Source organism: Argentina silus (assembly GCF_951799395.1).
Source record: "Argentina silus genome assembly, chromosome: 18".
Classification (NCBI taxonomy): Eukaryota; Metazoa; Chordata; class Actinopteri; order Argentiniformes; family Argentinidae; genus Argentina; species Argentina silus.
The window spans coordinates 15,390,904-15,405,659 of record NC_139672.1 but is presented as its reverse complement, the minus strand read 5'-3'; the positions used below and the strand labels follow the sequence as shown (position 1 = coordinate 15,405,659).

The 14,756-nt window shown below is 45.5% G+C and overlaps 1 protein-coding gene across 2 annotated transcripts; it reads right to left on the bottom strand.

Moving 5' to 3' along the window:
* Positions 1 to 246: 246 nt before the first annotated feature.
* kif2c (kinesin family member 2C) lies at positions 247 to 10,760 on the bottom strand. 2 transcript variants are annotated; one of them, XM_083689579.1, is made up of 22 exons: positions 10,687 to 10,760; positions 10,269 to 10,363; positions 9,741 to 9,830; positions 9,339 to 9,387; positions 9,192 to 9,212; positions 8,362 to 8,478; positions 7,957 to 8,070; positions 7,639 to 7,736; positions 7,473 to 7,565; positions 7,324 to 7,378; positions 6,787 to 6,949; positions 6,205 to 6,295; positions 6,013 to 6,076; positions 5,701 to 5,792; positions 4,922 to 5,064; positions 4,406 to 4,610; positions 3,387 to 3,497; positions 2,931 to 2,998; positions 2,362 to 2,467; positions 1,547 to 1,636; positions 874 to 967; positions 247 to 708 (listed from the first exon to the last, which is right to left on the bottom strand). In XM_083689579.1, exons 1-22 carry the CDS (start codon positions 10,745 to 10,747, stop codon positions 635 to 637), a joined length of 2,094 nt encoding a protein of 697 aa, XP_083545705.1. In that variant the 5' UTR covers positions 10,748 to 10,760; the 3' UTR covers positions 247 to 634. The 2 variants fall into 2 exon arrangements, with proteins under 2 accessions (XP_083545705.1, XP_083545706.1); XM_083689580.1 differs by lacking the exon at positions 9,192 to 9,212.
* Between the last annotated feature and the right edge of the window lie 3,996 nt (positions 10,761 to 14,756).

The following is a 14,756-nucleotide window of genomic DNA, read 5'->3' as shown; positions in this document are numbered from 1 at the left end:
CCCACACAGAGCGCTAGGCAGCAGGGTGCATTGTGGGTCATCTTCCAGCTGTCTTTGTTGATGTCATGGGGGCAGCAGGCAGCTCAGAGGGCAGAATGTGAACCAACAAGGGAAGGAAACTCTAACTACTTAAAAAGATAATTAAAACATGAACGCACACACGTGAAGAAACAAGCACTGGACAAGTAACAGAATGGTCACCTCGGAAATAATACAAATAAATAACACCAGGATCAATCTCAGATGTAAAGAAAAGTTTTTTTAATTCAAATTTCAAGAGCTTGATTCAACAATGTTACATTTTGTATTAGAATACACATTTTTAAAACATTCTTCCAAAGGGACTCTATAACATGTACTTGCAGGAGTGAGGTTTTACATGCTCGAGGCAAAATGAAATACTTTATTCTCCCCCACATCAAGACAAATGAGAGTAAATTAATCTGAACCCAATTCAAACACTGGTGTACAATTAACATGTTAAAGAGGTTTTCCTTTATTATTATTATTATTATACAATAAAACAATTATATAAAAAAAGTGATAGTTTCGCTCGGAGGGGGGGACACATCTTTCAAAGTGAACAATCCGAGATGCTCCCAGCAGCATCCTTCAGCAGCAGAGGAGAGTCTGATCAGTATCCATGTTTGGGCGACGACATGGCCATTTGTTCTCCATCGATGGCAGACTGCAATGCGAGGACTGTGTCTGGAGAGAGAAACCGAGAATCAGATCGTCCGCTTGCTTGGAAGTCCCAAAGAACAACCTTAACCCTCAGACTCACTACTCAACACCCACAGGAGATCCAACAAGTAACACGGCTGCTCTGATGGAGGAGAGATTTATTTAATATTTTAGGATGTGTCCACATACCGAGCAGATTCCTGACGTATTCCACGATCTCTGTGATGCCCACCCTGACGTCATAGGTGGCCTTCTCCATGGGCTTGAGGATCTCGTTGGCCGCCTGGGCAACACCGGAAAACAGAACACCACCATTACCTCAGCCCTCAAACAAACATTTCATTGGCCTTGAACAGTACTAGACCACATACAGAACCAGGCAAAGGTTTGGACACACCTCGCCAAGAGTGTGCAAAGCTGTCAAAGCAAAAGGTGGCTACTTTGAAGAACCTAAAATAAACCATATTCTGGTTCGTTTAACACTTTTGTTTACCACATAATTCCATATGTGTTCCTTCATAGTTTTGATGTCTTCAATATTAATCTACAATGTAGAAAATAATAAAAAATAAAGAAAAACCATTGAATGAGGTGTCCAAACTTTAGACTGGTACTGTAAGTGTACAAATGTACAATATTTTGTTTAAATCCTCAGTCATTTCAGATTTGATGACAACAGCATATTATAATTTTGTTTCTACAGTATAAATCCAGCATGTCAGACAAAGCATGTTTGCGTCAGGTTTACACAGCCTTCCATACCTTGTTATGGCATTCATACCGTACAGCGTACACAACGGAAATAAGTCTGACAAACGTTGTCATGTGATGTGTTTTTAAAAGTCTTAACTAGACGACATACAGACAGCTCCTTGTGAACCTTCTCCTCCATGTCAGCCACCTGGGAGATGGCCTCGTACACGCTCGTCATGGCAACGGTTGTCATGGAGTCCTAGGGAACATGGAAGCCGGGTTAGTCTTGGTGTTCCAATCTCCTCTTTTCTGTGAAGTGCGTAGCATTGGCTTCCGTGTAGGAAATGTGCTATAAATAAAGTTGGATTTGAACCCTTTGGCCCGACCACCACTTTGGTGACTCACGCCACAGCCCACTGTGGAACATCATGTACATTTTCAGACTTGCCAATACTGTCATCTCTTTAAAGATTGAGTGTGTGCACACAAATCTGTAGTCAGCAGTTCACTAAATAAGTGAATCACAAAGCAAATGATACACAGCAACTTGCATGACCGAAGACAGATCTTTGAGAGAAACTGCTCACCGCCAGTCCCTAAGGGCAGTGATGTGGTCCCACAACCACCAGGGGGCCTCAGTGAGTGTACAAGGGACCCACATAACAGCAGGGGAGTACAGATGTCAAGACCAAATGACATTTTATGGATGAGCACTGTGACTGACATTGAGTGTAATACTACAAGGATTTTGTGAAAAGAATCAGAGGAAAAGGTTGAGATTCGAGTTGGATGGAGTGGAGGTAGAAATCAGAAGACTTGTTGTAATGCATGGAACAGAATGAGGAACGGTATCAAACTGCACGTATTCGATACCGTTCCTCATCCCATGCATTACAAAGAGCCCGTCCTGCGATTTCTACCTCCACCAGCCTGCCTGGACAGTCCTGGAGCAGGGAGGGGAGCGGTCTGCTCAGTAGTGCATACCTCCTCTGAGGAGCTGGTCTCCGTCTCCATCTCCTCCACGGCAAACCCTTGAGTCTTCCTCGACTCAGCCTCGTTGGCCTTGGACGCCTCGTTCAGCTCCTTCACCCTGCCACCAAGAAACAAAACAAGCACCTCAGACGTAGCCCCTTCAACCACTTGAATTTGCAAACAATATATACACACACACAGTACCAGTCAGAAGACACCTTGCCAAGAGTGTGCAAAGCTGTCATCAAAGCAAAAGGTGGCTACTTTGAAGAATCTAAAACATATTCTGGTTTTGAATTAATACTTTTGTTTACTACATAATTCCATGTGTGTTCCTTCATAGTTTTTATGTCTTCAATGTAGAAAATAATACAAAAATAAAGAAAAAACATTGAATGAGAAGGTGTCCAAACCTTTGACTGGTACTGTAAAAAATATATACATAATGTACAGGAGCCTGAGACATGACTACATGTATTTTGGCCCCCCCCACCATCCCAAAGAAAAACTTAAACCACAAGTGGTTAGCTCCACTCCAGTCTTTTTTTATTATTATATTTGAGAGATGTATTGGACAGTACCGGTCTGCATAGCGTAGTGTGTTTAGTGTGTAGTCACAGGAGCTGATCCCTGGAGACACCATGGCAATCTGGAATAAACAACAACATCACCTGTCAATCATGAGGAACAGACTCCTTAGTGCTTACTGGCAAATAAGACATTCCACACAGAAAGAATGGGGGGGGGGGGGGGGGTAATAAAAACATCCTCAACTACTTCTCCTTCCACATGACGCACAGAAACAGGGTAAAACAAAATAATTAAAAAAAACATTCTGAACTGTACCTCTACTGCCACCCACCTGTTACATGACAGAAGAAGGAGGAGACAGGTGAAGGTGAAACAAATAAATGTAAAAAAAGCCCATTCTAAACTGTACCTCCACTGCCACCTATCATCTGTTACCTGACACACAGGAGGAGGAGAGAGAGAGGAGGAGTAGTAGAAGATCGGTGAATCCCAGGTACTGTACACACCATGCATGTCCTGGAGTTCTCCCCGATGAAGGAGTCTCGCAGCACCTGGGTGAGCTTGCTCATTCTGAAGGGGATGTGGTCACTGTTCTGTCCCAGGGAGCGGATACACTCCTACAGACCAGGGAGAGGGGGCAGGGTTTAGAACACGCACCCCCCCGTCAGAACAGTAGATGGAGACCGACAGGGGGAGAGGGTTTTGTGAGGTTCTACAGAACATTCTGCACACATGGCATGTGATCAGATCTCGCCAGTACCTTGAGAGCCAGCAGGCTACATGGATGCATCCTTACCACATGATCAGACAGGTAGAGCAGCAGGTAGTTCTACAGTATCTACCTTGAGGGCCAGGAGGCTGTGGTTATTATAATATGCCATTTAACTTACATTGCAGTGAGTACATACAGTACCTGTCAAAAGTTTGGACACACCTTGCCAAGAGTGTGCAAAGCTGTCATCAAAGCAAAATGTGGCTACTTTGAAGAATCTCAAATATAAACCATATTCTGGTCTGTTTAACACTTTCTTGTTTACTACATAATTCCATATGTGTTCCTTCATAGTTTTGATGTCTTCAATATTAATCTACAATGTAGAAAATACTAAAAAATAAAAAAGACAAACCATTGAATGAGAAGGTGTCCAAACTTTTGACTGGTACTGTACATTTCAGTATAGATGGTCCCAGCAGGAATCAAACCCACAACCTAAGCGTTGTTATAGCGTCACGCTCTACCAACTGAGCCACAGGGGACCACACGCGGTTGGTCTACAGTACCCACCTTGAGGGCCAGCAGGCCGCGGTTGGTCTACAGTACCCACCTTGAGGGCCAGCAGGCCGCGGTTGGTCTACAGTACCCACCTTGAGGGCCAGCAGGCCGCGGTTGGTCTACAGTACCCACCTTGAGGGCCAGCAGGCCGCGGTTGGTCTACAGTACCCACCTTGAGGGCCAGCAGGCTGCGGTTGGTCTACAGTACCCACCTTGAGGGCCAGCAGGCTGCGGTTGGTCTACAGTACCCACCTTGAGGGCCAGCAGGCTGCGGTTGATCTCGGCCGTCTCCACCATGGTGGCCCTGTCATTGGTGCTGACGTCCGTGCCCCTCTCGTTGCCCGCCAAGTCCACCAATGAGAACTTGCCGTACAGCTTGTTCCTCCGTCGCAGGATCACCTGCAGGATGGCGTGAGAGCGGGACGAGTTGGCGTTGGCTGACGTCTGCCCTGACGTCCTGGGGGGGGGGGGGGGGGGTTAGAGTGTTAGAGAGATGGTCAAACTTGAAATTGTTTGTCTCATCCTCAAAGTTTTAATGCACTGTCGTTTACGATGTACAGTAGCCTGAAACATTACTACACACATTTTGAATTAATACAATTACATGTCAAATGATCCACTTGACTAAAGTAATCAGATTAAAAGCCATGTACACGCACATTTTGATATTTCAATAAATGATAATTGGTGCCGTATTTGCCCATAAAAACTTTGGAATAACCACATGACACACAGAAGGAGGAGAGGAGAGGGAAGAAGTGAGCGTACCTGCAGGCACTGCCCGTCTCCACCATCTTGATGACGTCTTCGGGACAGGACACGTACATCTCCTGCAGGCCCACGACCTGCACCTGCTGCTTCTCATCCTCCAGCACCCTCAGCTTGGCCTTCTTGTTCAGCAGGTCAAACACCTGACACGTGGGTGACATTTGGTTAAGATGTTGAGTGAACAAGTACTAAACCCATAGTCTTGTGTCGCTAAACTTCCAAGAAGGTTTTGGAGCCTAGGTTACTCATCCCATAACAGGGGGAAAAAATAATAATCTCTTCTTCTAGCATTGTGACTGCCAATGGCCCCTGGTGTGAGCATTGATAACTTTGTCTTATGATGACTGATGGATAGATGATTCACTTACTTCAACAAATGCATTTGTTGTAAGTCGCTTTGGATAAAGGCGTCTGCTAAATGCCATAAATGTAACATGGGGAGAGAAGGAGGGGGCGGGGCGGGGCTGTTAGAGGGAGGTGACGACACATCACACGTTCCCAAGAGACGCCCTCTGCCCGAGACAGAGACGTGCGTTAGCTTGCCGAGCTCATGGCTCCAAGGCTTCAGCCGAGCGAGTTTGTGCACGTCTTCCGAACGAGAGACCAAACCCCCCCCAGCTTGGTTACATGAGTCATGTGTAAACTTGGCCTTCATGATGGATTGATTGATTCTCCAGCCCTGGGGTGGAGTAGCTTGCCCCTGGGCATGACACATGTAGGATCAGATGACTCTCCCCAAAACCACAACGAGTATGATGACAGCACTTGTTCCTGCTTACCTTGCCGTTGTAGATCTCGAAGAAGGTGACGTAGGGGCAGAGGTCCAGGCCTGCGTACCTCCTGTGGTTGAGCAGGGTGAAGACATCGTGGGCTGGAGGAGGGACCAGGGACAGAGGGGGGGGGGGGGAGGGGGGAAATGACGGGTACAACACCAGAAGGAACAAGGTGTCATGGATTTGAATACGAGAAGAGATGGGTGGATTTCATGGACTAAAATAACTATTTAGACCCATTTGTTTTGGATAGTCGTAAGTGGTAATGAATCGAATCTCAATTAATGAATCAATTCCTCCTAATTAGACAATAACTACCTGCCAATGCATAAATCCCCTTAGAGCTGACCTGGGTCTTCCCTGAGAAGTCTCCTCCCATCGTCTGAACAGGTAGAAACACAAGGGGGAAAAAAACAGAGGCAAAGAAAGACAAACTAAGACAAAAGACAAGGAGAGAAAGACAGCTGCTGTTCCCAGCAGTAGGTACTGTAGGTCAAAGAGGACACTCACATGAGTCTTTCCACTGCCAGTTTGGCCGTAGGCGAAACAAGTGGCCATGCTTCCTTCAAAGACGGCCTGGACCAGGGGCTTAGCCGTGAACCTGTCAGGAACAGTTGATTTGACTAAAAATCAACTCAAACTTTATTTTAAAAAAAAGTGCACTTCACACAGGAGCCTCAAAACACTTAACGAAGACATGACAAGAATATAAAAACATAACTTATAACTGGAATAAAATGCTTTTAACAGTGAAATAATGACAACATAATGGAGAGGGAGTTGCTATGGGCAACCGTGGGCAGAGCTGAAAAGGTAAGCATCAGCAATACACCCAAAATGAACTTCACACAAGAGAATATACATGCTCAGGGTATGCAAAGAATTATCCTAGTGAATAAACACAACAGAATCCGGACAGAGGTCAAGAGGTCTGCAGAAAGCAATCGTATTATTGTGTTACTATAGTCTTTCTGTGCTACTATTGCTGTTTTCGAAGCGGATGGCTTGCGACTAAGGATATCCTTGTACCGAGAGCGCCCCGCCCCCCCCCCCATCCCAGTAGATAGGACAAACATTGAATTTGGACATTACCTGTAAACCAAGTCATTGGTGGATGACTCGTCAAAGGAGTAGTCGAACTGGAAGACATGGTTGTCCAGGTACTTGGTGAGGTCCACCTTGGTCTTGGGTTCATGGACCAGGAGAGCCCCGTCCCCGGGGATCGACACCACATCTACCTCGTTCCTGCTAAGCTCTGGGAACAGACACAGGACAATCATAAACCAAAACAAACAAGGAGTAAATCATGTAGAAAGGATCATAATAATAAATAAATAGAAATGGCAGCAATGAAGTACAGTACCAGTCAAAAGTTTGGACACACCTTCTCATTCAATGGTTTGACTTTATTTTTTATTATTTTCTACATTGTAGATTAATATTGAACACATCAAAACTATGAAGGAACACATGGAATTATGTAGTAAACAAGTTTTAGATTCTTCAAAGTAGCCACCTTTTGCTTTGATGACAGCTTTGCACACTCTTGGCAAGGTGTCCGAACTTTTGACTGGTTCTGTATATACACAACAAATAATTACACAAGAGGGTTGACTGTCCCCTGGTCACCTTTCTTGTTCAGTGGACGCTTTCGGACGCACACGCAGATTCTCTGAGCTTCTACCTGTAGACCAAGAAGACATGTTCTAGAAGACAGAACTGCATATGGAACACATGGAACGCTGTTCTACCTTCCAACACTTGTCCTCTGGTCTTACCGCGTCAGACAGGCAGAGGGGGACTTTGCTCATGGTTGCACGGTAGTCCTCAATCATTCGGTGAAACTGCTTGGTTCGGTTTGTGTCTCCAAACTGTTAGGCAGAGGAAGCGTGTGTTACACAGGCGCGCGCACACACACACATCAAGCGACAGTAGTATTCTTACTTTTCCCTTCTTTTGCTGGACGTCAGTGCTTTTGACAGCACAAGACACCCTCTTAGACTTCTGTTTGAGGTCTTGGGGTAGTACTGATTTCCTTCTGCCTGAAAGATAAATAAATCAATACAATCAGTCATTAAAGGGACACTTCACAAGAGTATTTGTTTTGTATCCTCAATTGCTGTCCAGATCACCCACAAAATGGATGAACTCAATATACAGTATGGTAAGTCACTTTGGATCTCAAACTCAACACGCAACAATAGTTTATTTGGTTGAGCTCATGCAAAAACGTTACACATGACGCTCCCCTCCACGGCTCACCTGCAGTCATGGGAGGGGTGGGCTTGGTCATCCCAGCTCCTCCCTCAATGGCCTCGCTCACCTGGGGGAGGGTGGCGGTCGGCCGATGGTGCTTCACAGGGACGTTGGGCACACCTGAAAAAGGAAAACGGCAGGTGAGAAATCAGGCGGAAACTTTATTTAACCTTTATTTATACAGGTGAAACACACCGAGACGAAGGTCTCTTTTGCAGGTGCACCCAATAATATTCAGGGAGTGTCAACACATCATGGTGGGGGGGGGGGGGGGGGGGTGTAAATATTTGGAACAGTTTTGGGAGACCTGATTGAAGGTGTTAGTGATGGGCGAGTGGGAAGGTGTACAAGCCATACAGTGACAGGTAAGTTGAATAAATGTAGGGTGAGAGGGGACAGGCACACACACACCTGAGGGTCTGAGGACAGAGGTGGGATACTCTGGAGACAGAGGCTCGGCTTGCTCAGGAAGCGTCGCAGGGGGTCGGAACAGGCAGGTCTGACGTGCTGCCACCGACTTCCTGGGAACTGAGAGAAGAGGAGTGAGTCAGACAAACGGCAGAAAAGAACAGACCTGGGTCAAATTCACCTTGTGATCTGTGATTGATTTAGTTTGTCTAGTACAGAAACCCCCCCCCCCCCCCCCCCCCAAGTTGAGTCACTCCTTTCACATTATGCACTTGACCCAGGAATTGAATGAATAGGCCATGATGTGAATAATAATAACAACCTCTTAATCCTACTGATCCCAAGAATAAGCACCAAAACTAGGCAAATCACCAAATCATTGTGTTTTCAAAGAGGAACTCGCAGGTCAGACTGTTGACAGACGCCCCTGTATTGCCAAACATGTGACACTTTGAACAGTCACGCCATGGCCAATGTGACTCACATAACCGTGTTCTGTTAACTGGCATCAGGTCTGAGACAGTGCTGTTCAAAGCAGAAACAGTCTAATGACAGCAGGAGGGAGGGAGAGAGAGAGAGAGGGGGGGGGGGATTAGCCTGGGCACCCTAGTGTAGATTCACCAGTTCATTGCAGATTAGGGTGTTGCTGAGAGCCCTATATTCAGTGCAGATTAGAAAGGGTTGTGCAAACAGGGATGGTCTTGGTTAGAATTTATATTCTGTCAATTTAGGAAGTAAATCGACATCACAACTGATCTCATCGAATTGAGCCCAACCCTGATGACAAATGAAGTGATTGGATGATTAGCTCGGGGGAAGGGGGGGATGCAGACCTGTCTCCGTTGCGGGGGCAGCTGGAACAGCAACAGTTTATGGAGGAAATATCAACAGTTAGCCCAACTACTGCATTAAAACACCACACACACATTAAAACAGCACACTAACACGCCCCCCCCCCACACACAGTCCACTTCACTTACGATTGGAGGGGGCAGGGATCCTGGACGAGCGGAGGCGACCTTCATATTTCTTTTTCGAAAGAATGAAAACCACAGCAGCAGCAAGGTTAGTCACTTCAGGAATAACAACCATTATGTTGGTGGAATGTGTTGACAGTACAGCATTGTGGGAGATCTACATTCACCACTGTGCAGTGCAACAGGGGAGGCTGGTGGAAGTAGAAATCGGAGGACGGGCTCATTGTAACGCATGGAATGGTATCGAACACCGTTCCTCATTCCGTTCCATGCATCACAATGAGTCCGTCCCCTGACTTCTCAGAGTAAGATTCCTTTGAAGCGCATCTTCAGCACATCTGTGTATGAAATGTGCTCTATAAATAAAAAATAAAAAACTTGCGTATGTCACATGGTGCAGCGTACCTTCTCTTCAGTGATAACTGGAGGTTTATTGGAGGTGTTGATGTGCTCAAACAACTCCTCGTTGAGGGATCGTAGTTCATCTAGTTCAAGCTGATGAGGGGGGTGGGGGGGGGGTGGAAGAGAAGAGGTGGGCTCCTCAGGTCAGAAGCACACAATGTTCATCACCTTGCTCAACATGCAAGTAAAGCAATGGCCACACCGGCATACTACCTAGAATACAGGGGTAATATTGGAGGGTGGACACCACAGCACATGACAGAATTGTCATTAAGGCCACCCTCAGCCTGATTACAATATCAGCCATTCAGCTGACACTTTTATCCAAAGCGACTTACATTGCAGTGAGTGCATACATTTCAGTATATATGGTCCCAGCAGGAATCAAACCCACAACCTAAACGTTGTTAACGCCATGCTCTACCAACTGAGCCACAGAGGACCACATGATCATAACAGGGTAGTTATGAAGACTGGTTATGTAAAGCGTTGTGTTGTGTTTGGGGGGGGGGGGGGGGGGGGGTCACTTACCTCCTTCCCTCGGCATACCTTCTTCTCATGCCATTCAACCATCACGGTACACTTCGTTTTGTCAACTGCCTTGACGTAGGCAGGGTGCACTCGCCCTGCACACAACAACACCAACACCAACCCCAACACCGTGAGCTGCCAGGGCGTACATCAGCCACGTACGTACACACCAACACACTGATTCATTCATTTAGTCACAGATATACTGCATTCAATAGAAACGTGGTCCAAGACAGCAGCAGACAACACTATAGCGTGCTACGTTTAACGCGCTATTCGGGTAGCGACAACATGTTGTAAACGGCTTGTCATAACCACTGTGTCGTTTGTTATAACGCATTATTAACCCAATGGACCCAAGTAGCTGCATGGAGAAATCACTCGGCTCAGAAGAATGAGCTGGCTGATAACACCTTACCATCACTTCGACTTATGTTCACAGACAGCCCAACAAGGAGGTTCGCCATGGTTAAGTCCATTTCTCAATAGGCGCTATGAAAAGTCAAGTCAAGTTTAAAAAGTGTCAAGTTTTAAAAGTTGTGTCAACGCTAGCTGGCTGGCTATGCTATGCTAGCTGGCTACCAGCTACACTGAGGCTCACTAACCGCCCAAAGGTTTGAACGCTGCTGCGTCGGCGGAAGAGGAGGGTAGAAATAGGTGAATGAGAACAGTCATTGGTCGAGAGTTAATCAATCAATCAATCAATCACGGATATGAGAAACCTGACCAATCAAAACACAACAGATCGAAAGAAATCTTTTTTTTTTTTTTTAGAGCTTATTGAACTTGAAACTATAAAATATACACACTGGTCAAAAAGGCCCCAAAAAAAAGAAATGCAGAAAAAATAAAACTATTTTCAATATTGATATATGAAATGATGAATAGGTTATTGATTATAAGTAGCCTATGCAGTTTCAACATTGTGCATGCGTTTCCCTTTTTAAAATAAGTTTTGATTTAAATAAGGTTGCAATGTCATACATATCCACAGTGTGGCAGTGTAATACTTACATCTGGAGCTTTGTCTTCACAATCCAATTTCAAAACCATTTGAAGTATAGTCCATGTTGGTGTCTGTGGACACTGGTGGAGGTGGAAATCGGAGAACGGACTCATTGTAACGCATGGAATGTTAATTAGGAATAGTATCAAATATGTGTGATTTGATACCATTCCTCATTCCATTCCATGTATTACAATGACCCCCTCCTTCGACTCTTCATTCCATCCCATGCATTCCACATTCTGTCCTCCGATTTCTACCTCGGTGTCTAACAGTCTGCAGTATTTCTCTCCGTCCATCATATTCATATTGCCAGTTCTATTCCCATTCTGACCTTTATGGAGTAGCCTACATGATATCATCATATAAGTCATCTCAAACAGTTTGAGGGTGACATGTGGGTTTACTTGTCTGTGCGCCAGAGCTTCCTCATAACGAGAGCGTGATTCCAAATCACCCTCACTACATCTGGATTAACCTGGGATAGCAACGACTCAAACCTGGCCTTAGTGGGAGTGAATTTGCTGGGTAAAATATGGTTTATTATTTGATTTCAGCGCATCACACGCCTGCGAGGCGTAGCTCAGAATCAGAAAAGTGCTGAGGGAGATGACTGATGCAAAGTAAAGCTAATGGCTATGCACCGTCCGTTTTCACCGATCTTTCTATTGGCTTAGTGAAGGCCAAGTTTGACTCGTTGGTTCACAAGACAACATGGATATGTGGAGTAGCCGAGTTTCCTACATGTGACAGGAAGCTCTGAGTAAAATGTTGTTGTTGTTGTTGTTGTTGTTGTTGTTGTTGTTGTTGTTGTTGTTGTTGTTGTTTTAAACTGTTTAGGATTGATGTGGAAAACTCATGAAAAGGCAAGAGATGAGTAACAGCAATACAGCCTAAATGCAAGTTGCCTGCAGGAGAATCTAGAAACATCTGGGAGGCAGGATGGGGACCATATGGAAAGAGTTTTTTTCAGCTGGATGAACCCTTCACTGCAATAAATAAAGGAACACAATGTTTATTTCAATGAGCTGTGATGACATGGTAAACTGACTCAGTGCAGGTGATTTAATGGCAAATGTGTCCCATAAAGAAATTGCATGCAAATCCCAAATTTATTAAAGGATCATTTTTATTGTCAGAAAACCACAACATTCCATGTCTGGAACTTGACTTGGAGAGAGCGTACTGTATTCATAAAGAGTTGCCCCTAGACCAGGGGAGGCTGGTGGAGGTGGAAATCAGGGGACGGGCTCATTGTAATGCATGGAACGGAATGAGGAATGGTATTAAACACACGTCAGAAGGGTTCCCTGATCCTAGATCTGTGTGTGTGTGTGTGTGTGTGTGTGTGTGTGTGTGTGTGTGTGTGTGTGTGCGTGCTCGCGCCCACGTGTGTGTGTGTGTGTGTGTGTGTGTGTGTGTGAACTTTACGCTGGAGCATGATATCATCTTCATACAATTATGGTTAGTACGGCACAGTATGGCATGCCCCCCCCCCCCACACACACACACACAGACACTGACACACACACACACACACACACTGACAGACACACACAGACACCCACGCCCACGCCCACACCCACACCAAATATATTATTATATTATAAGTCAGAGACACACATTTGGCATGCGATATTGCTGTTTTCTATTATGGAAGCCGAGATGGCTGTGGGCTGTGTGAGCGTGGGGAGTCTGGAGGGATGTGCCAGGGGTTCAGCTCAGTCACGGAATGCTGCAGTCACACCAGAGATGTGTGGTCACACTCACAGGGTCGGCTGTGTTGTTCCCTTCCAAGCTCGCCATGCGTGGTGCGTGTGCGTGTGCGTGTGTGTGCATGTGTGTGTGCGCGCGTTCCTTTCCCAGCATGCCATGCGTGGTGTGTGTGTGTATGCGCGCGCGCGCGTGTGTGTGTGTGTGTGTGTGTGTGTGTGTGTGTGTGAGTCACTCAGTCCTTCTTAGTCATGCACAGGGCAGGGATGACTTCCTGAGAAGTGACCACACCCGTAGGGAAATCTTCAAATCACACCCCTAACTTCATCACCAGTGACTAGAGGCATGAAATCAATTTTAAAAATAAATGTGCTCATTTATTTCAAATATAGGCCTTGTGTTCAGTCTTTTTCAGTAGAAAAGCGTATATATGTATATCAGTGTGAGATGAATTCTCCTCTCTGTGAACCAACAAAAACCCAAGAAGAATGACATAGAATGAGTTCTTAGGCAGAAGCAATCTTCTTCCATTTGAGATTTGTGTCCCACTGGTTAGAAGAGAATGTTATTGATTTGACCTTCACAGTGAGAAAGCACTGACTGGCTTAGGTTCAATTGTACGTGCTTGCTGAGGTTGGAATAGGAGAGAGAGAGAGAGAGAGAGAGAGAGAGAGAGAGAGAGAGAGAGAGAGAGAGAGAGAGAGAGAGAAGAGAGCATTACCATGAAGAGAGATGACAGGATTTAAGATGTCTATCTTCACACAGGGAAAGGTGGAATAATAAAGACCTGAGAGAGAGAGAAGAGAGAGAGAGAGAGAAGAGTGAGAGAGACAGAGACACAGAGAGAGAGAGAGAGAGAGAGAGAAGAGAGAGAGAGCGAGAGAAGAGAGAGAGAGAAGAGAGAGAGAGCGAGAGAAGAGAGAGAGAGAGAGAGAAGAGAGAGAGAGAGAGAGAGAGAAGAGAGAGAGAGAGAGAGAGAGACAGAGACACAGAGAGAGATAGAGACACAGAGAGAGACAGAGAGAGAGAGAGAGAGAGAGAAGAGAGAGAGAGAGAGAGAGAGAGAGAGACAGAGACACAGAGAGAGATAGAGAGTGAGAGAAGAGAGAAAGAGACAAATGAGCATCACCATGAATAAGCTGTTTAAGCCCTTTGAATAAAAACAGCCCATGTTCTTAGGACTCACTGATGTGTCTTTAAAGAGCTTAATCCCCAGCCAGCTACTATAGGACAAGCTTTCTTTAACGACATGGTGCCATGAAAAAGCTTCTTCAACAATATGAATAATACAGCATAAAAACCAAAGGGTTCTGCTCAGCGTCACTGTGTTTTCATTGATGTCAGGACACACCGGAGGTAGCCTCTTTCGGAGAGCGCTATGCATCATAATCTCTTTTTAGTGCACTTTTGTGACCATGAAAGACAAGGTTTGTTCTTTCATTGCTGTTCTGTATTGTATGCTCTCTCTCTCTCTCTGTGTGTGTGTGTGTGTGTGTGTGTGTGTGTGTGTGTGTGTGTGTGTGTGTGTGTGTGTGTGTGTGTGTGTGTGTGTGTGTGTGTGTGTGTGTGTGTGTGTGGCCTATAAAGCTGCCTAACCTCTATTAATTGGTGGGGGCACACTACACACTACACACTACACACTACACACTACACATAATCCACTACACACTACACACTACACACTACACACTACACATAATCCACTACACACTACACACTACACATAATCCACTACACACTACACACTACACATGATCCACTACACACTA

Excerpts from the sequence above, each read along its gene's own strand:
- kif2c (XM_083689579.1), bottom strand. The coding sequence starts at position 10,747 with ATGGACTTAACCATGGCGAACCTCCTTGTTGGGCTGTCTGTGAACATA. Across the intron at positions 10,364-10,686 it reads GAACATAAGTCGAAGTGATG|GGCGAGTGCACCCTGCCTAC; the intron begins GTAAGGTGTTAT and ends TGTTGTGTGCAG. Across the intron at positions 4,611-4,921 it reads GAGACGGGCAGTGCCTGCAG|GACGTCAGGGCAGACGTCAG; the intron begins GTACGCTCACTT and ends CCCCCCCCCCAG.